This window comes from Haematobia irritans, chromosome 1 (genome assembly GCF_050003625.1).
Source record: "Haematobia irritans isolate KBUSLIRL chromosome 1, ASM5000362v1, whole genome shotgun sequence".
In the NCBI taxonomy this organism is placed as follows: domain Eukaryota; kingdom Metazoa; phylum Arthropoda; class Insecta; order Diptera; family Muscidae; genus Haematobia; species Haematobia irritans.
The window spans coordinates 207,748,920-207,773,916 of record NC_134397.1 but is presented as its reverse complement, the minus strand read 5'-3'; the positions used below and the strand labels follow the sequence as shown (position 1 = coordinate 207,773,916).

At 32.3% G+C, this 24,997-nt stretch overlaps 1 protein-coding gene across 3 annotated transcripts in view; it reads left to right on the top strand.

Annotated features, from left to right (window-relative positions):
* sba (six-banded) overlaps window positions 1-24,997 on the top strand; it is an 832,225-nt gene that overhangs the window by 781,248 nt on the left and 25,980 nt on the right. For all 3 annotated transcript variants that reach the window (XM_075292683.1, XM_075292682.1, XM_075292684.1), the window contains exon 5: window positions 23,718-24,791. In XM_075292683.1, coding sequence (XP_075148798.1) covers window positions 23,718-24,791 — 1,074 coding nt within the window. The remainder of the gene's footprint in view (window positions 1-23,717; window positions 24,792-24,997) is intronic.

The window sequence follows — 24,997 nt, the reverse complement described above, 5'->3', positions numbered from 1 at the left end:
TTTTTAAAATCATGAAAATTATAATTTTGATATTGTTGAATTAATTTTAGTGGTATTTTAAATGAGTTGTTGTGATTAGGTAACGTCTTACTTATCACGCACTATTAAAATCCATAGTAATACCCTTGATTCAATTTCTTTATTAACAGGCAGTGCTGATTGATTTTATGTTTAGCTCATTAATTATGGTCCAATCTGAACGGCAGGATACAAAATTGGAAGCTTTGGTACACTCGGAAGCACTACTGTGATGAAATAGCAAAAATAAAATGGTGCAATTTGTACTCTTAGCTAAAAATGAAGCATGTCTGCATATCACTAGAACTAAAATAATAAAAAGAAATAAAATAGCTAAAGATGCTGCTAATGTCATATTGCATCTAACGCTATCAGGTTTTTAATTGGAGCAACAAATTTTAAAGTACATGAAATAGCGTTTTAATCGGAAAAAACAGTCCTCAAATCCAATCCTCAAATGGATCCTAGATCTGTTATAAATTTCACTGAAGATCTAAGTTAAAAGGTTAATTGTATGTGTCGACTTGGCACATAGGTAGCTTGAAATGTAGATGACAATATTTAAAAATCGACAAATTATTTTGATAGGCCATAACATGAAATTGAATGAAATAAAGACACACTCTAAAGAATATTCACATGTATTTGCGTAGAAGGTAGATGTGTGGAAATTAGAAGGTGCGATTGTTCGATTTTTCCAAAAACCAATGATGCGAATAGGCTTCGGTTTGGACATGACTCCACCATTGTACTCCCAAGCTCATTCCCCAGTCATCCATTTTGACTTCAATCACTTCCTGAATCAAGTCCGAATATCGCTCCATAGTATTTTGTTTTGCGAATTCTTTCATTTTGTTTTCATTCTCTCAATCAGACAAGAACTTTGAAACCAAAGGATGTTTCTTCTCTTATTCATCCTTCTTGCCACTGGGAGTGTTTGTAGAAAATGGCAAAAATTTTCGCTTTGTAGACATCTTCGACTATTAACTTCAAATTTAGTACTTACACTTCCTGAATCAAGTCCGAATATCGCTCTTTAAATATCCTTGTGTTTTCATGCCAGATAGTTTCCAATATATCAACCAACACCTTTTCCGATTCAACTTTTATCACGCGAATGGGGTGATTGCAGAATGATATTGCTTGCATTTTTTGTACTAAATGGTCCCGAAGAATGAGTACTGCACTCGTGACACGGTGCTTTATAGTGAAATACAAAGGTTTCAAAATAAAGTGAGAAGAAGCACAGTATGTCCGAAATAGTGACCTCCACCGAGACATAAGAATGAACACAATCATAGAGGAAATCTCTAGACTTGAAGAAAAATATCTTATCCGCCTCCAAAATCATACTAATCGCGAAGCCCGTAATTTACTCCCAACTTCCAATCAACCTAGAAAATTGCGCCGTTTCAAACCACATGATGTATTAACTCGCTTTAATATATGAAAGCCTCAATTCCAATGAAAATTTTACAATAATTTCCCTAGTTCAATTATATGGGCCTTTGGATATTTTAAATTCTATAAATCTACTGATGCCAATAAATAAACTATTGGTAAGTTACTTCTTCATGGGAGCCACTGTGGTGCAATGGTTAGCATGCCCGCCTTGCATACACAAGGTCGTGGGTTCGATTCCTGCTTCGATCGAACACCAAAAAGTTTTTCAGCTGTGGATTATCCCACCTCAGTAATGGTTAGGTTAGGTTAGGTGGCAGCCCGATGTATCAGGCTCACTTAGACTATTCAGTCCATTGTGATACCACATTGGTGAACTTCTCTGTTATCACTGAGTGCTGCCCGATTCCATGTTAAGCTCAATGACAAAGGACCTCCTTTTTATAGCCGAGGAGGTCCTGGTGACATTTCTGAGGGTTTCAAAGCTTCTCTAAGTGGTTTCACTGCAATGTGGAACGCCGTTCGGACTCGGCTATAAAAAGGAGGTCCCTTGTCATAGAGCTTAACATGGAATCGGGCAGCACTCAGTGATAAGTGAAAAGTTCACCAATGTGGTATCACAATGGACTGAATAGTCTAAGTAAGCCTGATACATCGGGCTGCCACCTAACCTAACCTAACCTAGTCACTTCTTCATTATGGAGAAGATGGTTATATTATAAGTTAAGCATCAAATATGTATTTGCTTTAATAATGAAAAAATCAGTATTCAAAACATTTTGTCCAACATATGATTTGAATTTATGGTTATTATTAAAATTATTTTAAAATAATAACAATTGTTTTTTCTAAAGTAAAAAAAATATATACAATTTTACGGCAGTTATAGTAACTGCATGAAATTTCCAATATTATCTTAACAAATAACCTGCTATGATATAGTCTACAATTGTAAATGCAACTAAGGAATATCCGGCTGAACAACTCGCCATGATTTATTTTCACCAATGAACATTGGTTTCTCAAACCAATTGGATGTATATTTTGTTTCGTTTTTTTGTAAGTTTTGTTTATGATGCAAAAATGTTTCACAGCATTTGTAACATTTAGACGGAAACGTACACAAATAACTTGTTTCCTTTGGCAGAAATTTAAATTTCCGCTTTAGCCAAATGGCAATAAATGATTTATAGATTTCACACAAAATACCACCCATAGTATTTGCGAGGTTTGTTTTGCGAATTCTTTCATTTTGTTTTCATTCTCTCAATCAGACAAGAACTTTGAAACTAAAGGATGTTTCTTCTCTTATTCATCCTTCTTGCCACTGGGAGTGTTTGTAGAAAATGGCAAAAATTTTCGCTTTGTAGACATCTTCGACTATTAATCAACGTTTATTTCATCGATAAATAGACATGTAGAAGTCTATGTAGTTTTGTATCCTTTCTGAAGTTCGGGGTACAGCGATACATCATTGGCATTTTTATACCCAGAAAAAAAAACAACACTTCATGACATGTAATGGCGATGGTGATACAGTGTACACTAGTGTTAAAGCTCAATGTGTTGGTGGTATCCACAACAATGTCACTGATGTAAAATATGAAATGTGGTATTGGTTTAAAAATGTCGGTTAGAAAAAGTATTCGAAGATCAATATTTTAAAATATCTATCTATTAAATTAAATGTTTTATTGGTTCAATGTTCAGATCTATATAAATCGAACTACAAATAAATTGACGTATTTGGTTCCATTCTTGACTTGGACAGAACAAAAAGAAAATTTAGAACAGAGGTTAAGCCTCTCAGAAATGGTGGTCAGGGTTAAACTTGCACCACTTAAGAGACTTTTTGTGTCACTTGTTTGTTGTGCCACTAAACACCATACTTTTTTCCCTTTTTGTGACTCCTTTTGGTCAAGTTGTGCTACCAATTCCTTCTACACTGCAGTATCTTTTGATAGCAATTTCCGGTCCTTCAACATATAACCCAATTCGCATCCAATCATCTTTTCTTGAGTACTTTTTTATGTAATTAAAGGGAAGCAAACTGGTTTGGGTTAGATTAGATTTTAGAGGATAGCATAAATTCTTGAATTGATGTCCACATAGACCTCTATTGGTCCACTTTCTCCACTTCTTCCTCATGTGGTGTTCTCCTTTAAAGTCGCCCAAGAACTTCCATGCTTAAAATATCTAGCCAGATGCCCTGATGACAGCGAGTATGTTCCTCAAGTGAAACTCCCGCTGATCGGCTAGATCCTGAAAGAAAAATTAACCTATTTCTTCCAAAGGATAACAGGTTGGCTGATAAGTCCCCGGTCTGACACATAGATGGCGTCGCTAGTATTAAATGCATGTTATTTTCATATAGTACCAACCTTCAAATGATTCGTGTCAAAATTTGATGTCTATAAGTCAATAAGTTTGTGAGATAGAGCGTCTTTTGTGAAGCAACTTTTGTTATTGTGAAAAAATGGAAAAAAAAACAATTTCGTGTTTTGATAAAATACTGTTTTCTGAAGGGAAAAAATACGGTGGAAGCAAAAACTTGGCTTGATAATGAGTTTCCGGACTCTGCCCCAGGGAAATCAACAATAATTGATTGGTATGCAAAATTCAAGCGTGGTGAAATGAGCACGGAGGACGGTGAACACAGTGGACGCCCGAAAGAGGTGGTTACCGACGAAAACATCAAAAAAATCCACAAAATGATTTTGAATGGCCGTAAATTGAAGTTGATCGAGATAGCAGAGGCCTTAAAGATATCAAAGGAACGTGTTGGTCATATCATTCATCAATATTTGGATATGCGGAAGCTCTGTGCAAAATGGGTGCCGCGCGAGCTCACATTTGACCAAACACAACAACGTGTTGATGATTCTGAGCGGTGTTTGCAGCTGTTAACTCGTAATACACCCGAGTTTTTCCGTCGATATGTGACAATGGATGAAACATGGCTCCATCACTACACTCCTGAGTCCAATCGAGCGACCGACGAACCGTCTCCGAAGCGTGGAAAGACTCAAAAGTCCGCTGGCAAAGTAATGGCCTCTTTTTTTTGGGGATGCGCATGGAATAATTTTTATCGATTATCTTGAAAAGGGAAAAACCATCAACAGTGACTATTATATGGCGTTATTGGGGCGTTTGAAGGTCGAAAACGCGGCAAAACGCCCCCATATGAAGAAGAAAAAAGTGTTGTTCCACCAAGACAACGCACCGTGCCACAAGTCATTGAGAACGATGGCAAAAATTCATGAATTGGGCTTCGAATTGCTTCCCCACCCATCGTATTCTCCAGATCTGGCCCCCAGGGACTTTTTCTTGTTCTCAGACCTCAAAAGGATGCTCGCAGAAAAAATTTGGCTGCAATGAAGTGGTGATCGCCGAAACTGAGACCTATTTTGAGGAAAACCGAAGGAGTACTACCAAAATGGTATAAAAAAAATTGGAAGGTCGTTATAATCGTTGTATCGCTTTTGAAGGGAACTATGTTGAATAATAAAAACGAATTTTGACAAAAAATGTGTTTTCCTTTTCCAACCTGTTACTCCTGGACATCGTACCACATAGGATGTGGTACGAGTCTACCGTAACTTCCTAGTTCAGATACAATCTGAAGATGTTATTATCTTTAAAGTCTATTCTTACCATATGGGTTATGTCCAGATATAAAGCCAATTAAAAGCAGCAATTCCTCTTTGTTCATTTCCAACAGAATTCCAAATTTCTACGGTTCTTTTCGTCCCATATCAACTTGGTTTGCTCGCAACCTTCCGAAGAGACCCAACGTCCTCCTCATAGTTCATTATATTTGAAATGAACCCTGCAAAGATATGAATACAGTGGAGATAAAACGTCATCAAGGACATTATTCGTTCCACGAGCGCCCTCCATCTGCTTTTTGATTTCCCATTATTCCACAGAGCCTAGGTACCCAGAATAGAGTTATGTTGTTTAGTAAGAACCCTAAGTTCTATACGACAGCGGCTGAATACTTTATATCCCCATTGGCCAGGGTGATATTGCAACAGCGTCTCAGCGGCTTTTGTGATCGCAGAAATTTCCGCCTGAAAGATACTGCAATTTCTATCTAACATTTGAAATTTCGTATTTCTAGTTCACTGCAATAAATGCCACTAACAGTTCCTTTATCCATTTTCTATTTGTCTGTATACATATTCAGAGTTCCGAAAGGTATCGTCCTTTCCTCTCATTCTTCCATACTTGGTATAAAATATGTCGACTTATGCACCCTCAAAAAAAAAAATCGCTTCTGTAACATATACCCCAAACACATTTTGCTTCAAGCATATGTATTTTCAGGATTGGTCCAAACAAAATATTGTTTGCATTGTTCAAATATATCCAATATTTTAAGTCTCACGAGAGAAATGTGATGCGGATTTTTTTTGTAGTGTTTTCAGAAAGCAATAGTAAAAAATAAAAATTCCAAATTTTTATAAATTCAAAACATCGAAATGTAATACTTTTTTATTCTTATTTCCCTTTTTGAAATTTCAAATATTAATACCAGCACCTATTTCGATTGTGATTATTATTCACATCACAAATATGAGATTTTTTAAAAGTCTGTATATCTTTGAATACTGAAGTAAATTTTATTATATTGCAACGTTTTCATAAAATTAGACCACAAAAAAACTTTTAAATGCCACCTTTTGTGCCACTTTTTCAAATCCCAAATTCCAATTGCGATTACTAATGAAAATTTGTTTAAATTCATTTTAAAGGCTGTCCACAGTCGTAAAACGATGGTCCGATAATTATTTATGTTACTAAAACCAATAAAACACTTTGAAAAATTGGCGATTTTTAAGGCTTGGTAAATAGGCCACTGTGACGCCTATAACCGTTTTCGGCCACAAGAACTCAAGCGCCGCCAAGTGTAATGGTGTTCGTCGATCGTCCATTGACGTTGGGGTTAAAATAAATATCGAATGAAATCGTGAAATGTACTAAAGGCATTATTAAAGCACTGGGCTGGGACCATGGACATACCAACCAGCGTTGCCAGTATTGGGGATTTTCCTCCAAATGAGAGATGGGGACATGGGGACTTGGGGGGAATTTCCATAAATTTGGGGATTTTTTTTTCCAAGAAATCGTTTTAATTTTTTCAACAAAATTTTATTTCTATAGGAAATTTGGTCAAAATTCTATTTTTATAGACAATTTTGCCAAAATTTTATTTCTATAGAAAATTTTGTGAAAATTTCATTTCTATAGAAAATTTTGTCAAAATTTTATTTCTATAGAAAGTTTTGTCAAAAGTTTATTTCTATAGACAATTTTGCCAAAATTTTATTTTTATAGAAAATTTTGCCAAAATTTTATTTCTATAGAAAATTTTGCCAACATTTTATTTTTATAGACAATTTTGTCAAACTTTTATTTCTATAGGAAATTTTATTAACATTTTATATCTATAGGAAATTTTGTCAAAATTTTATTTCTATAGAAAATTTTGTCGAAATTTTGTTTTTCTATAGAAAATTTTGTCAAAATTTTATTTTTATAGAAAATTTTGTAAAAATTTTATATCTATAGAAAATTTTGTCAAAATTTTATTTTTATAGAAAATTTTGTCAAAATTTTATATCTATAGAAAATTTTGTCAAAATTTTAGACCTATAGAAAATTTTGACAAAATTTTATTTCTATAGAAAATTTTGTCAAAATTTTATTTCTCAATCGAAAAATCTACAATTTCTGGTAGAATTCTACCAATTTCGGCAAAGTGTCTACCACCCAATTTTACTACTTGTACATTTAAAAGTTAATTTTCGTTCCTAAATATGTATAGAACATTTATTTCGATAAAGAAAATTTTGTCAGAAATTTATGTCTACACTGTTAGAAAAATATGTTTTTCATATGTTCCGATATAAACAAAATGTGTTTCGGGCACGATTTTAAACCACAATATATTTAAGTGCGAACATGTAATTTTCCTAAACTAACACTAAATGTTTGGGACATCTATGTTAATATGTTAGAATATATTATGTTTGGGGCATGAATGTTTCATAAAAATCATATGTGTGAATACAAACATATATAAATTTACAAATTTCAACTAAACATACATATGTTGTGATATTTTATTCAAAGCGACAGAGAGAGTATAGAGAGAAATAGAGATGGAAACCGGGAGAGTTGACGAAAGATATCAATATAACACAGCAAAAGAGTCAAAAGAGAACAATTTCTGTGAAACCGCTTGTATGTTATTTCGGAAAACTGTTTTATGATAAGGCCAAAAATTTGATATGTTTAAGTCTAAATATTATTTAATTTGAATAAAGAGAATATACATTCTGAACCAAGGGAATAGACATTTGAAAAACAAACAGCTTATGTTTTCGCCTTGAGAGCAGCATTTTATGTATGTGTGGACATGTGTTTTGTTTATCATTTTGGCATTATTTTTTTCTTGGTTCGTTAAAAGAAATCAGGGGTCTTCATAAAAATAACGAATGGGCACTATACTCTTTTTAGAGTTGGGACGATAAAATGAAATAAGGAGGAAATAGTGAAAAATTACACAGTAAAATGTAAAAAAACAAAGTTTAGTTTCTCTTTATTAAAACGTAGTCCACGAGGAGTTGACGGACACCATCAAATATAAAAGCGGGCATTAAGTTCGACTTTTACAGCCAAAACAATTTAAAAAGTTTATTTTCTTTAAAATGAATTATTAAAGAAAAATAAAAGGAATTTTAGAGCGATGGTGTTAAATGCTAGTAAAAAACTGTTCACTCCTAAATAAATTTATGTTTATATTATAAAATTATGTATGTATGTTTATACTCGACTCCACGTTCTTCTTTTGTTAGTTTTTGAATTCCTTCCAAATTTTAAAGTTTTGTACAAAAACAGTTTTTTATTACAAGATTGTTATTTTTGCAATAAAAAATAATATTTTATCCAAAAATCATTCAATTTCGTTTATATCAAGCACTGTTACTGACTATAAATCTTTAATAACGCACATTTCGATGTTTCATTTAAAAAAATTAATATAGTACAAATATAAATGTGTAAATTAAAAAAAAAAAAAAAAAAAAAATGTTCGGTCGGAGCAGGGATTGAACCCACGACCCTTTGCATGCAAGGCAGACATACTAACCACTGTTCCACGTGGCAAACAAATGTATGTTTCTGTTAAATAATGTTATGTTTGCATGGGCTCGTGGGCGCTGCAAACTATGCTATATAAATGTAACTTAAAACGATAATTATCTACTGGTGACTATAACAGCTACGTAGCCCAGTGGATAGTGTGTTGGCTTACAAACTGTATGGTCCTCGGTTCGATTCTCCGTGCAGGCGAAAGGTAAAATTTAAAAAATTTATAAAAGTGAATAATTTCTTCAACATTATTTGTATTACAGCGAAAGGTGCCAATAACTAAAAAATTTCGTGGAAGTGAAAATTACGAGTATGTTAGGGAATCGTGTTTGGGAAAAATTCTTCCAAGCATATAATATTTTTGGCTCAAAATGCTTCCAAACATATAATATGTTCACATAAAACAAACATATTAATGTTTCGGCAGTATGCAATAATATATGTGCTTCCTGCAAAATATGTTTGGAACATATGTTAAAGAAGCGATTTTTTTTGAGGGTGTATAAAAAATCTCTTTGCAAAATTTACCAAAACGTCAAAACGTATACCAATCTACAAAACAATAAAAAACTACAACTTCTGGTAGAATTCTACCAACTTTGGCCACACAATTTTACTATTTTCAAATATTTTTTTTTTTTTTTTCAAAAAAACTTGTATAGGGGATTTTTATGAGGAATTTAAATTTAAATTGGGGATTTTTGGGGACGAAAATATCATAATTTGGGGGCAAGAGACAGAAAAATACTGGCAACACTGATACCAACAGGACTCAACACGATCACACTCACCACACGTCACCACTAATGGCTTAAAAATTAGGTTCCTGGCTTCATTTCTATTGCGCAATGGCCACCAAAATCTCCGCATACAAATCATTTGGGCTTTTGAGCCTTGGGCATTTCGGGGTGAAAGGTTGGCACCAACAAATACCATAGTGACGATCATCTCAGGGGGGCGCCTCGCCGGAAATGGGCCAATATACCGCAGCACCAATTTCAGGCAGGGTGTGATAGCTTCGTCGGCCGTTTGAAGGCCATAATACGTACAGAAGTTAGCGGACAAATCTAAACTAATTCCCAAAACATTTATTTGTTTTGTTGCATTACATATAAGCCACCATGTATCTCCCCTAAATCACTGTAACCCACCTCGTAGTAGTTGGGAAAGTTCAAGCAAACTTGCAAGTATTTCAACGTACGTGCTTAAAGTTAAGTCTGATGATGTTACATTCACGTGCAGTAAATTAATTCCCTGACTCTACCTGGCCAAAATGCATCGCAGTGATGATGCTGATGAGGATGATGACGATGATGGAGAAAGGGTTCATACCACACAAAAGCAATCAATTAAACTACATCGATATATCGAACGAGAATGGTGTAACGGAGCAACGAAACCAAAATATCAACAGCGACATCATAGTCAACATTGGCAATAGCAAAGAGTCCTGCATCCTTTTTCGGAATGATTTTATTGTACACTTTACTCTTTGTCTGGATTCTGAAGTTCGATTATTATAAATGGGTTTTGGTCTCTAACACACACCCACACACACACACATACGATTTTATAGAGGGAGTGATTTGTGTTTACAACGACGATAGAAGTTTTGATTGTGTCTAGAGGGTGGGAGGGTAGATGATTCGTTGGTCGTTTGTTTGAAACTCTCGATCCGTGTACCTTTGCCATAAAGTTTTTAACTGTTTTCTGTCTGAGCATATGTCCTGCCACAATCATTTGCATTTTTGCCATATTTCTTCCCCCAACAGCAACAAAAGCAAATACATAACGTGTCGACAATGACAATGGCGACAGCAGTTCATGATGATGCCCGGGTGTTTCATTCATATTTGAGGTATTTGAAATACCTGTTTGGTATTCACTCATAACTTCGTCCAAAGCACCCAAGGGGTGTGATGGGTATAAAACCATTTTCAGGACTCCACAACAGGAAAACTTCAAAACTCAAATTATAATATCCCCATAGAAGAAAAACACAAAGGGTTGGCTGCTTATGACCGCGCTTCAATCATTAGATTGCGTGTAGAATTTTATTTTTTTGCGTTATGCGATTTTTATGTTTGACGCTTGACGCTCATCGAGAAGGGCGGGGAATGGGGAAGCAGCAACCGCTACATACCTTATCAATTTTTCTAAATCGTTTGTGTTGTAATTAAAATAAACATTTGCATATAAGCACGTTTCACCACTGGCATTTTGCCCGCTATCCAGTCCTCATCCATTATGGCCAATGCAATATGCTGGTGATTGCGACGGTGTCGGCATCGGCGTCAGTGACAAAACATGCAATTATTTAAGTCTAAATAAACACCAATAACTCAGCGCAAATATTATGAAGCGCTAGCATAAAAATTGCAGTAATAATTTTTCTCTTTCATTTCGCCTGGACAAAATAAGTATGATGTCAAAATTTTGATAAGCTTATTGTAAAGGCGTGAGTGTTTGTCTAATGGCTAAATAATTTGACTATTTTATGTTTGTTTGCTTGCTCCAGGATACTTACTTTTCGTTATTGACAATCAAAATATGGGTTTGGTTTGAAAAGTTTTTTTTTTTTATATCGCTTTGAAAGAACAATAGCAAATACGTTTGTCATATAAAGGGAAGGGGTTCGAAGACTAGGGTTTTAAAATGTTGTACACTCAACAAAAATTTTAATTAATTTAAAAGATTTTGACTTCAATGATATTGGCATTAAAATTGATATACAAATTTAAGGAGAAACGTATACCCCTTTTTTCTTATATATAATCCGGCCTAAATGTAGGGTGGTTAGTTCACATATACTCAAAAAAATTTACTTGGATCCACAGATTTTGCCTTCCCTTAAGGATGTTATAGTTTCAGAGCCAATGATGCCGCTTTCTTAACCCTTAATTGCGCAATGTATCTTTTAAGATACAACCAGAAAAAAATTCTTACGTCTTAAAATTTTCTGAAATTCTATAAAATCAAGTTTGTTGTATCTACTACATCGTAACGCTATTTCTAAAAATATTTTTTCGGGAAAATTTTTTGTACTTCTGAGTAAACTGCAATCAAAATTAAAAATCAAATTTTCAACTAAAATTCAAATTGGAAGTTAATAATATTTACCAGAGATGAAAATAATGTTGGTAAAAAAAACTGTGCAGTGTAAAAATATCTCTATCCTCTACTAAATAGGAACATAATTTAATGCGCACTATCTTGTTTAACATACAACCACGATTTAAAAAAAAACTCATATTTTTTGGAAAAACTGTGGTATGCAGATTTTCTTTATTTGCCATTTTGCATATTATATATTTTTTCGAAGGAAACGGTGATCTTGTGCATTTAAGGTTTGGTAAAATCTACACTCAAAAACAAGTTTACTTGAATCCCAAGATTTTGACCTCCCTTTAAGGATTTGGGTATTGATTCCGAGCCAAAGATGCGGGTTCTTTAAAATAAGGAAATTTTTTGCGACCTACCAGGCTTTAAATCTAGGATCTATAAAATTAAAATTGGGATACAGATCTCATTTATCGAATTTTCATTCCATGTTTCCGGTATATTAATAAAACTATTCACGTACAAACAAATGCCAGTTTAACGCTTTCACTACCGAATTAACCCTAATGTAAAAAACTTTCATTTTTCCTCTGTTTCTACTTGTACTAACAGCATGTGGAAAGGAAGGCCTTCCTCAATTATTTATAAAGATATATGTCTTTGTTCTGAAAATTTAATTCTTGAATTGTGACCAAATGATCATACGAAACTAAATGCTATTTGGCCTGTAATATCTGTTGAAGTGTTGGAAAAAAATCAAAAAAGAATCTGAAATAATATAGGCTATAGTTTTTATATGAATATCCATTTACTAGAGACGTACAGTAGAAAAATTGTCTCAAAATTGTGTATTTTTTGTTTATTGTCACGAAATGTTATGAAAATACAATTTAGTGTCCAGCAATATGGAAAATATTTATAGCTTATTTAGATAAGAGCCTCTTCTTTAAAATATCATCGAGAAATAAATCGAAACTAAGTGGGGAGTTAGAGTTTGGAGTCGTTTTCGAATGTCCTCTGTAGTGGACATCGGTAGTGAAAGGGTTAAAAATCCAAATTATGACGGATACTTCGAAGTAAAAAATATTTTCTTAATTCCAAAAAACTTTAAACCAAAGATGCAAAATCCTCAAAATAAGACCTATATTTGAAGTGTTTTTAACTTAAATCTAAAAATTCAATATTTCAGTTAATTTAATGACAATTTCTTTAAATCAAAAATGTGTTTCTTTACTGTAAGGAAAATTTGCCTTAGTTTAAAGACGTGCAACTTTAACGAAGAGACACAAATTTTCAAAATGCGTGTCCTAAATTTAATAAAAAAAAATGTTGAAGCAAAAATTATAAACTTTCTTTTAATTAAAATATCATTATTTTAAAGAAATTTTTCCTTAATAGTGTGTAAATTCCGCATCCTAAAATTGAGGTTGCGTAATCTTTAATATCACGTTTATATTTTTTTCAGTGTATGCTGTATAAAATTAAAATTAGGCTACACATCTCATTTACAAATTTCATTCTCTTTTTTGTGCTATATTAACGTAAATATTCACATAAAAAAATGTCAGTTTAGAAATTTAAATTAAAACAGCTGAATCGATCCATTTTAATGCCTACCACTATAACAATTTATTTGAAATATTTCGAACAATCGATTTTATTTTTTTATTTTATTTTATGACCACATACCTCTATACATATGTTATGTCGAATATATGACAGAAAATTCTCTGAAAATTTATTTCTATCGAAAATTTTATCAAAATTTTATTTCTATCGAAAATTTTGTCAAAATTTTATTTCTATCGAAAATTTTTTCAAAATTTTATTTCTATAGAAAATTTTGTCAATTTTTTTTTTTATATACAAAATTTTGTCAAAATTTTATTTTTAAAGAAAATTTTATTAAAATTTTATTTCTATACATAATTTTGTCAAAATTTTATTTCTATAGAAAGTTTTTTCCAAAAACCTTGTAAAAATTTTATTTCTCTAGAAAGTTTTGTCAGTATTTTATTTGTATAGAAAATTATGCAAAATTGTATTTCTATAGAAAATTTTATAAAATTTTATTTCTATATAAAATATTGCAAAATTTCATTTCTATAGAAAATTTAGTCAAAATTTCATTTCTATAAAAAAATTCGTCAAAATTTTATTTCTATAAAAAAATTGTCAAAATTTTATTTCTATAGATATTTTCTTGTCAAAATTTTATATCTACTAAAAGTTTTCTCAAGATTTGAAATATTTGAGATTTTATCGAAATGTAGATCTAAATACAAAGTTGTGCAGTTTATATTATAGTCGGCCCCATCCAACTTCAGACTTTCCTTATTTATTGTTTACTAAAATTGTGTTTCGTCCCATAATGATTTCGACAAAATTGTAAGTGTATACAATTTTGTCTAAATCGTTTCAGGTTCAAATTCATGCATAGGGGAATATAAACCTTTATATAGCTCGCATTTACGGTACCCTCCACAATAGAACTACAAATTAGTGGTATTAAAAGGAGATTTAGTTACATTACCCGGAGTCGACTCTGGAGTCGGAGTCGGGTGTCGAGGCTAATGAAGAATGCCGGAGTCGGATTCGAGTAAAATTGGCTCGACTCCATAGCCCTGATGAAAACTGTTATCAACTCCTATATAGAGCATTCAATATTGGAGTTATCGTGCTGAAACTTCATGCAGATCTGTTTTATGCATGCCGGCAGGTCAAATAGATGATGGATATACTTTGATACATGCCCAATATCGACCGATCTTCCGGTTTGGATTTTCGATAATCTTGATGCCAGAATTTTTGTCAGATTTGTGAGAAATGCCAAATATGGCATAAGAAGTCGTACGATGGGGTCTAACATTCCTCCCCGGCAAAACTCTAATTCGCATTTAGGTCCTTAGGTGTTGCTCAGTCGTAGTATTCTCATGACTCGCTCTTCCTTTTGAAAGAAATCATGAGAATCGGTCTCCAGTTATAACAGGGTTGCTGATATGCATTTGTACTAAAGTGAAGCGCTATATTTATACCCTTCACCACTACTGTGGTACAGGGTATAATAAGTTTGTGCATTTGTATGTAACGCCAAGAAGGAGTAATCATAGACCAACCTTTTAGTATACGGATCGGCTTAGAATTAAATTCTGAGTCGATTTAGCGATGTCCGTCTGTCTGTCTGTCCGTCTGTCTGTCCGTCTGTCTGTCCGTCTGTCTGTCCGTCTGTCTGTCTGTCTGTCTGTCTGTCTGTTGATGTATTTTTGTGTGCAAAGTACAGCTCGCAGTTTTAGTCCGATTGTCCTAAAATTTGGTATAGGGTCCTGTTTCGGCTCAAAGACGATCCCTATTGATTTTGGAAAAAATCGGTTCAGATTTAGATATAGCTGCCATATATATTTTTCACCGATCTGGTCATAATTGGCGTGTATATCAACCGATCTTCCTCAAATTCCGTACATCCGAATATTTTATGAGTTTCGAAAAACTTGCAAAATATCAGCAAAATCGGTTCAGATTTAGATATAGCTCCCATATATAGCTTTCGCCCGATTTACACTCATTTGCCCACAGAGGCCAATTTTTTGCTCCGATTTAGTTGAAATTTTGCATAGGGAGTAGAATTAGCGTTGTAACTATGCGTGCCAAATTTGCTTGAAATCGGTTCAGATTTGGATATATCTCCCATATAAAGCTTTCGCCCGATTTACACTCATATGACCACAGAGGCCAATTTTTAACTCCGATTTAGTTGAAATTTTGCACAGGGTGAAGAATTAGCATTGTAGCTATGCGTGCCAAATTTGGTTGAAATCGGTTCAGATTTAGATATAGCTCCCATATATATGTTTTTCTGATTTCGACAAAAATGGTCAAAATACCAACATTTTCCTTGTAAAATCGCCACTGCTTAGTCGAAAAGTTGTAAAAATGACTCTAAATTTCCTAAACTTCTAATACATATATATCGAGTGATAAATCATAAATAAACTTTTTCGAAGTTTCCTTAAAATTGCTTCAGATTTATACGTTTCCCATATTTTTTTACTAACATTGTATTCCATCCTAGTGCATTAGCCGACTTAAATTTTGAGTCTATGGATTTTGTAGAAGTCTATCAAATTCTTCCAGATCGAGTGATATTTAAATGTATGTATTTGGGACAAACCTTTATATATAGCCCCCAACACATTTGACGGATGTGATATGGTATCGAAAATTTAGATCTACAAAGTGGTGCAGGGTATAATATAGTCGGCCCCGCCCGACTTTAGACTTTCCTTACTGGTTTTTTAATGAGTTTATTATTCAAAAGAAAAATGTCGGAAATAACAAAATTTTAGAACCAGTTTCGATTTTTTCGAATTGACCACCTTTGGCACGAATTATGACTTTCAAACGGCCAGTAAAAAATCATCTGTGGAATTTTGACCCATTTCCGGCGAGGCGCCAACCTTATTCTCCAAAGGACGCAAAAGTTCAAAGGATTGAGATCCAGAAATTAGCTAGAAATGAAGCGAGAAACCTAATTTTTAAGCGCGATGGTGCTGTTGGGATATCCATGTTTTGCGGTGCACACAAAGTGAATTTCGTTAAAACTCAGCCAACGAAAATGTTCATTGATATAACGAAACATTTTCATTAGTACAATGAAAATATTCATTAATAGTACGAAACGTTACGTTAATTAACAGAAAATTCGTTATAACAACGAAAAATTTCGTTGTATTAACGAATTTGTTTCGTTGGCTGACTTTTAACGACACATTTCATTAATATGACGAAACTTTTTCTATTAGTATGGAAATGTTTGTCTGCACAAGGCTTCAATACTCCCCTTAGGACATTTCTCTATAATATTCGGCATTGATATTGACCCTCTGTCGATGAATACGAGCGGGGAAGCGACCATTGGCTGTTACAGTATAGCTCGAGTTCCAAGGTGTATATTATAAGCTAACCTCTTTGGCAAGTAAATACGATCATTACGTTTGTTCACAAACTGTCCACTTTCGTTGCACTTTTTGGAACTTGAGCCTAATTTTTCGTATAATTTCTGGTGTTGTTACGGTTTTATATCGTCCACTTTTTGGACGCGATGCAACACTGCTAGGATCACGGTCATAAGCGTAGCAAAGCCTCTGGGGGAGGGCTTATCCCCCCCTCCAGAAAAAATTTAGTCCAACCCCCAAGAAGAATGATAGACACTTATTGTTTTCCAGCCAAAGCAATCACATGAACAACTTTATTTTTAAATTCTATAGTTCAAAATGCTTTTGTAAGCAATAAAATTAACTATCACTGGAATACATCTGAAGTTGGTTGCAATACATATCAGCCATCTTGTGTTTTGCCCGTGTATGGTATTCCCTTTGGTCGTTATATTGACGTCATAGGAAACACTGTTTCATCTTATATTTCTCGTCATATAACCGCCTATCCAGTCGATCATAGACCAAATGGAAAATATTTTTCAATATTTAGAACTACACTGGAAGAAAAAACTTCGTAATAATAACGAAATTTTTCGTTTAAAATGAGCCCGCAAAACATTTACATAAATATAATGAACATTCGTTATGGCAAAGAAAAAAGGACGATAATTCGTGACCACCCTCAAAAAAATGAAAAATCCACCCAAATCCTAAAATATTTAAATTTTTATATGAAAACCTTCTTTGGCCATATCACCTTAAAAATGCGTCCTAGAGCGAAAAGGACGATAATTCGTAACCACTCCCAAAAAAATTTAAAAATCCACCCAAATCCTAAAAAAATTATATTTTTATATGAAAAATTTCTTTTGGCCATATCTCCTTAAAAATGCGTTCTAGAGCGAAAAGAACGATAATTCGTAACCACTCCCAAAAAAAAATTTAATTTTTATATGAAAAACTTCTTTGGCCATATCTCCTTAAATGTGCGTCCTACCGTGAAAAGGACAATAATTTGTGAAAACACTCCAAAAAATGAAAAATCCACCCAAATACTAAAACAACTGAAATTTTTATATGAAAAACTTCTTTTGGCCATATCTCCTTAAAAATGCGTCCTATAGCGAAAAGGACAATAATTCGTGACCACACTCCAAAAAATGAAAAATCCACCCAAATCCTAAAAAAAAAAATGAAATTTTTATATGAAAAACTTCTTTTGGCCATATCTTCTTAAATATGCATCCTACCGTGAAAAGGGCAATAATTGGTGATCAGACTCCAAAAAATTAAAAATCCACCCAAATCCTAAAAAATTTAAATTTTTATATGAAAAACTTCTTTGGCCATATCTCCTTAAAAATGCGTCATATAGCGAAAAGGACGATAATTAGTGACCACTCTCAAAAATTTAAAAATCCACCCAAATCCTAAAAAAAAAACTAAATTTTTATATGAAAAACTTCTTTTGGCCATATCTCCTTAAACATGCGTCCTAGAGCGAAAAGGACGATAATTCGTGACCACCCTCCACATATTGAAAAAACCTAAAAAAATGAAATTTTTATCGTCAGGTCAATTTTAACCCTTCTTTGCATGACTTTGCATATATGCAATTTTTTGTCTGTCCGGCTCAGAATTGGACCACAATCGGGATTTGATCTCAAAAGAATACATAAAACAGTTTCTGTGCCATATGAGGCAACTTATCTAAGGCTGTCTCCGCCGATCGACCGTTAACATATTCATTATCTTTCTTATTAAATTAACATATTTTTTGTGTTAGTTGCCGCAACGGAAACCGATATATGAGGCTATTGTCTAATATTGTTTATTATTTTAATTTATACCATTTTATTTTCAAGTGTAATAGCTATAATTCATATGACTAAAAACAACCAAAAAATATTCGTTCCGATTATAATAAAATATGTGAATCATGGCAAATGGTTGCGTGCTACCATTGCAAATTCAAAGTACAAATCTGAGAATGCATATTTTGGATATTCAAAGCAAACATTTAAATACAAGCGTTCCGTTAGACATGTAGGTGCGTGCTGCACGCCTTAAGCTCAGACTATATTGCCAGTCAGTTATTATAGCGGCTTGAAGAAGGGGAAAAGCTGGTTTTCCATTCAATAGCTCTAGTCATAAATTTGCATATTTGGAGACTTTAAAAAAAATATATCAGCGAATATTGCGTGTTTTCACAGACATGTCTAGTATTACACGGCTAATGACGGCGATAATAATGACGTGATTGTAGGCATTTGCTTGAAAGTTTCCCAGTAGGTGTTGGTGTCGTTGATGTTTAATTGAGGCTATCGAAAATGTAAATGACACATAATTTGGGTACTAAATAAGTGAAAAAAGGACAAAAGTCTGTCAGAAGCCGGCTGTATTATACGCTACAGCTACCCGATAGTATATCATTATCATAAATACATAGTAATCTTTTCTTCGTCGTGGGGTGGATTGAATTTAGTGAATCCCAGAAAACGCTGGGATTCACTAGGTTAGGTTATGTGGCAGCCCGATGTATCAAGCTCCCTTAGTCCATTGTGATACCACATTGGTGAATTTCTCTCTTATCACTGAGTGCTGCCCGATTCCATGTTATGTTAAGCTCAATGACAAGGGACCTCCTTTTTATAGCCGAGTCCGAACGGCGTTCCACATTGCAGTGAAACCACATAGAGAAGTTTTGAAACCCTCAGAAATGTCACCAGCATTACTGAGGTGAGATAATCCACCACTGAAAAACTTTTTGGTGTTCGGTCGAAGCAAACCCACGACCTTGTGTATGAAAGGCGGGCATGCTAACCATTGCACCACGGTGGCTCCACGGTGGGATTCACTAAGTGCAGTCTACATTCACATTTTTTTACTCTTGCTCATCTTTGGTCATGATTCATCAACTCTCATGAGGCGACGAAGAAATTCCCGCCAACTGTTCTTAAACTAAGAATCGAACAGGTCTCACTGATAAAAGAGAATATCACCATCACCACGGGCTGCCACTATACCCAATCTAACCTAATCTTGTGTCAAATACTGCTCTGAAATGATGGTAATGTTACATTTGTTATTCGAAATAAGAAAACTCATCGACACCGATCACATTAAAAAATAACGGCCGTTAAGAACATTTTTAATTGAATAAAATGTAAAAATTTTGACAAAATTTTCTATAGAAATAAAATTTTGAGAAAAATTTCAAAAAACATAAAATATTGACAAAATTTTCTATAGAAATAAAATTTTAACCAAATTTTCTATACAAATAACATTTTGACAAAATTTTCTATAGAAATAAAATGTTGACAAAATTTTCTATACACGGATGAAAAAGACTGTTTTTCATATGTTTGGCTATAAACATTATATCTTTGGAACACAAATTTTTAAACACAATATTTTTGAGTGCAAGCATATAATGTTCATAAACTAGCATAACATGTTTGGGACATATATGTTAATATGTTAGAACATATTATGTTTGGGACATAAAATGTTTGTAAATATAATATGCTTGGATGCAAACATATATTAATTTAGAAATAGCCTATAAACATATATGTGTTTAGTAGCTTGGAGCGCTATTTAACAGGGAGCGATATTGAATTAAGTTGGTGGTTGTTGCTTGTTATTACAAAATTAACATTTTATTTTCCCTTGGGCAATTGATCAGTTACTTCTTTGATCCTTACAAACTGTGTGGTCCGCTGTTCGAATCCCCGTCCGGCAAAAGGTAAAATTAAAATAAAAAAAATTGAATAATTTCTTCCACAATGTTTGTATTACAGAAAAAGGTGCTAAGAACTAAAAAATGTCGTGGAAGAGAGAAAGATGTGGGGGAATATACAATTAGGCAGAAACAAAATGTTGAGCATTTAGGTCGAAAACCTATGTTGTTAGCACCTATATTACCTGTTTATTTTCATAATTCATTATGATTGTAAATATATAAATAAATAAATAAAATTTTGAGCACAATATTGTTTGGGAGAATTTTTTTAAACATATAATATTTTTGGGTGCAAAATGCTTCCAAACATATTATATGTTCACAAAATAACATATTGTTTTTTGGAAGACAACATTATTGAATTTGGATGCAAAAATACAAAATGTTTGGAACTTAGACTACCCAAACATATATTGTTTAGACCAATATGCTTTCAAACATATTATATATTGGAAGAGATCAAACATATAAATGTTTGGGCAATACCCAAAAATGTATATGCTTGAAGCAAAATATGTTTGGGAGTATATGATACAGAAGCGATTTTTATGAGGGTGTAGAAATAAAATTTTGACAAAATTTTCTATAGAAATAAAATTTTGACAAAATTTTCTATAAAAATAAAATGTTGACAAAATTTTCTATAGAATTAAAATTTTGACAAAATTTTCTATAGAAATAAAATTTTAACACAATTTTCTAAGAAATAAAATGTTGACAAAATTTTCTATAGAAATAAAATTTTGAGCAAATTTTCAATGGAATTAAATTTTTGACAAAATTTTTTATAGAAATTAAATTTTGACAAAATTCTTTATAGAGATAAATTTTTTACCAAATTTTCTATAGAAATAAAATGTTTGACCAAATTTTCTATAGAAATAAAATTTTGTCCAAATTTGCTATAGAAATAAGATTTTGACAAAATTTTTTATACAAATAAAAGTTTGACATAATTTTCTATAGAAATAAAATTTTTTCAAAATTTTCTATAGAAATAAATTCAAAATTTTCTATAGAAATAAATTTAATTCCATTGAAATAAAATTTCAATGGAATTAAATTTTTGACAAACTTTTTTATAGAAATAAAATTTTGACAACATTTTCTATTGAAATAAAATTTTGTCAATATTTTCTATAGAAATAAAATTTTCTATAGAAATAAAATTTTGACAAAATTTTCTATAGAGATAAAATTTTGTCAAAATTGTCTATAGAAATATAATTGTGACAAAACATTCTATAGAAATAAAATTTTGACCAAATTTTCTAGAGAAATGACATTTTGACATAATTTTCAATGGAATTAAATTTTTGACAAATTTTTTTATAGAAATAAAATTTTGAGAAAATTCTTTATAGAGATAAATTTGACAAAATTTTCTATACAAATAAAATTTTGACAAAATTTTCTATAGAAACAAATTTTGACATAATTTTCTATAGAAATAAAATTTTGACATAATTTTCTATAGAAATAAAATTTTGAAAAAATTTTCTATAGAAATAATATTTTGACAAACTTTTCTATAGAAATAAAATTTTGTCAAAATTTTCTATTGAAATAAAATTTTTACAAAATTTTCTATAGAAATAAAATTTTGACAAACTTTTTTATAGAAATAAAATTTTGTCAAAATTTTCTATAGAAATAAAATTTTGACAAAATTTTCTATAGAAATAAAATTTTGACAAAATTTTCTATAGAAATAACATTTTATCAAATTTTTTTATACAAATAAAAGTTTGACATAATTTTCTATAGAAATAAAATTTTGTCAAAATTTTCAACAGAAATAAAATTTTGACAAACTTTTCTATAGAAATAAAATTTTGTCAAAATTTTCTATAGAAATAAAATTTTGACAAAATTTTCTATAGAAATAAAATTTTGACGAAATTGTCTATAGAAATAAAATTTTCACAAAATTTTTTATACAAATAAAAGTTTGACATAATTTTCTATAGAAAAAAAATTTTGTCAAAATTTTCTATAGAAATAACATTTTGACAAAATTTTCTGTAGAAATAAAATTTTGACAAAATTTTCTATAGAAATAAAATTTTGACAAAATTTTCTATAGAAATAAAATTTTGACAAAATTTTCTATAGAAATATAATTTTGACAAAATTTTCTATAGACATAAAATTTTTACAAAATTTTCTATAGAAATAACATTTTTTCAAAATTTTCTGTAGAAATACAATTTTTTTTCCATAAAAATAAAATTTTGATAAAATTCTCTATAGAAATAAAATTTGGACAAATAAGATTTTTTTGTTTGGTAGATTTGTGGTAAAATTGTATCCAAATTTTGGTAGATTATATGGGGGCTATATATAATTAGCGACTGATGTGAACCAATTTTTGTATGGTGGTTTGAGGGAAATCGTTTTATATGGTGGCTATACAGAAAAAAAATTCACGAAATTTTTTCCAATTAAAATCTTAATTGAGTTTTAAAAAATATTCAATTAAAAATTTAATTGAATCAACAAATTTTTTAATTGAAATAAAAATCAATCACACAAATTAATAGTATCAATTAACTTTTTAATTGGATCAATTAATTTTTTAATTGACTGCCAATTAATTTTTTAATTGATACTATCATTTCTGTGATTGAAGACATTTTAATTAAAAAATTAATTGGATCAATTAATTTCGTGATTGAATCAGAAAAAATTTTTTTTGTGTGTATATATAATTATGGAGCGATATGGATCAATAATTGCATGGTTGTTAGAGTGCATATACTAACATCGCTCACCACATTTCAAACTAATCGGATACAATTTATTTATTCAGTCTATGAGGATCGGATGCTACTCCAAAAGGGTCCGGACGTGAAATCTCGGGGTCGATTGATATGGGGGCTATAAATAATTATGGGCCGATTTGTGCAAGATACATAGTTACAGGGAATACACTAACATCGCGTACTACATTTCAACCGGATCGGATGAAATTTGATCCTCCACAAGGCTCCAGAAGTGAAATCTGCGAATCGATTTATATGGGGGCTGTATATATGGATCGATATAGATCTCTTTTGGAATGGTGGTTAGAGGGAATATGCTAAAATCGCGTACCAAATATCAACCGGATTGGATGAAACTTGCTCTTGGACGTCAAATCTGGGGGTCGGTTTATTGGGGGTTATGCCCAATACCATTTGCAAGGCCAGATCAGATCACACTCTTAAGTAGCTGATGTCAGGGGGATATCTTATCTGGATAAATGATATTTTTAATTTCTATTTATTCGAAAGCGTGTACAAATTTTCATTTAAATATTCCAAAGACTTACGTTAATCATATTTCCCCAATCCCATTAAATATCTGGCATATCTAACCCAAGCAACTTTTCTTCTATCTTTTTTTTTTCTCTCCAGATAACAAACGTCGTAAAATCGCCAATACAGAGTCTTCAACATCATCATTGATTGACAGCAATCTTTTGGATGTCATTTCACCTGCAACAACAGACTCTGAATCAATGTTCTCCACAAATTCTTCCATCATGGATGTTGGTGGAAGACAGTGTACTAGTCAAAATAACCGAATGATGTCGGGATGCAATATAGAGGAGGAGGAACAGCAGCAACATCATAGCCACCATCACCACCAACAACAGGAGCAGCAGCAGCAACAACGGCCTCAACCTGTGATAACAAACTGTTATAACAATACCAACAACAACAACAATAATAACAGCAACAACAATAACAATATTATGATGGAAAATACTAACAAAACATGGCCTAAACATGATGATATAACCATGACACATGAATCATCAGCCACGCATCATCACCATCTTCACAATGATAGTGGGTGTACACAATGGTCGAATTTGAATGCAAAACCAATGTCACAGCAAAATATGTGTCCCCATCACCATCACCAACAACATCAACAGCAACAGCATCATCATCACCACCACCAAAACAATAGTCACCATCACCAACAGCAGCATCAAAATCACCATCGTGACCATCACCCACATCATCATCATCACCAGCAAGGAGAACAGCAACAACAACATCACTGCTCTGAATTTCACAGTAATACCCAAGAACAACAAAACCAATCATCATCCTGTCTTTACAAGGATGATCTAAATGGATATTTACAGCATCAAACGGAATTGGTACACAATTCAATGATGGATGTCGTCCAACAAAGACAACACAACCAGAACCAACATCATCTACATCACCATCATCAATATGATAACAATCCTGTTTCTGGATATAATCAGGCAGTCGATAATACCGAAGAAGAAGAAGAAGAGGGTGATGATGAGGAGGCCGAGAATGATGAGGGTGATGAGGAGGAAGAAGAAGAACTAGAAGCTGAAGGAGAGGATGAAGAAGATGCTGCCGGTGAAGAAGAGGAAGAAGTTGAAAACGATGAAGAAGAAGATGAGGAAGAAGAGGATATGGACGATGATAATGAAGAGGAAGGTGAGTATTCAGAGATAACGAAATTATAAGAAAAGTAAGGTCACAATCGATGACCATTTCTCGCCATTTTGAAAAATCTTTTAATCAATTATAATAATTTGAAAAATATTGAAAATTGAAAAAATTAATCGGTCACATAATTTAATTCAATCAACAAAAATTTTTAAAATATTTTTTTTTTGTGCAATTTAATTATTAACTTAATT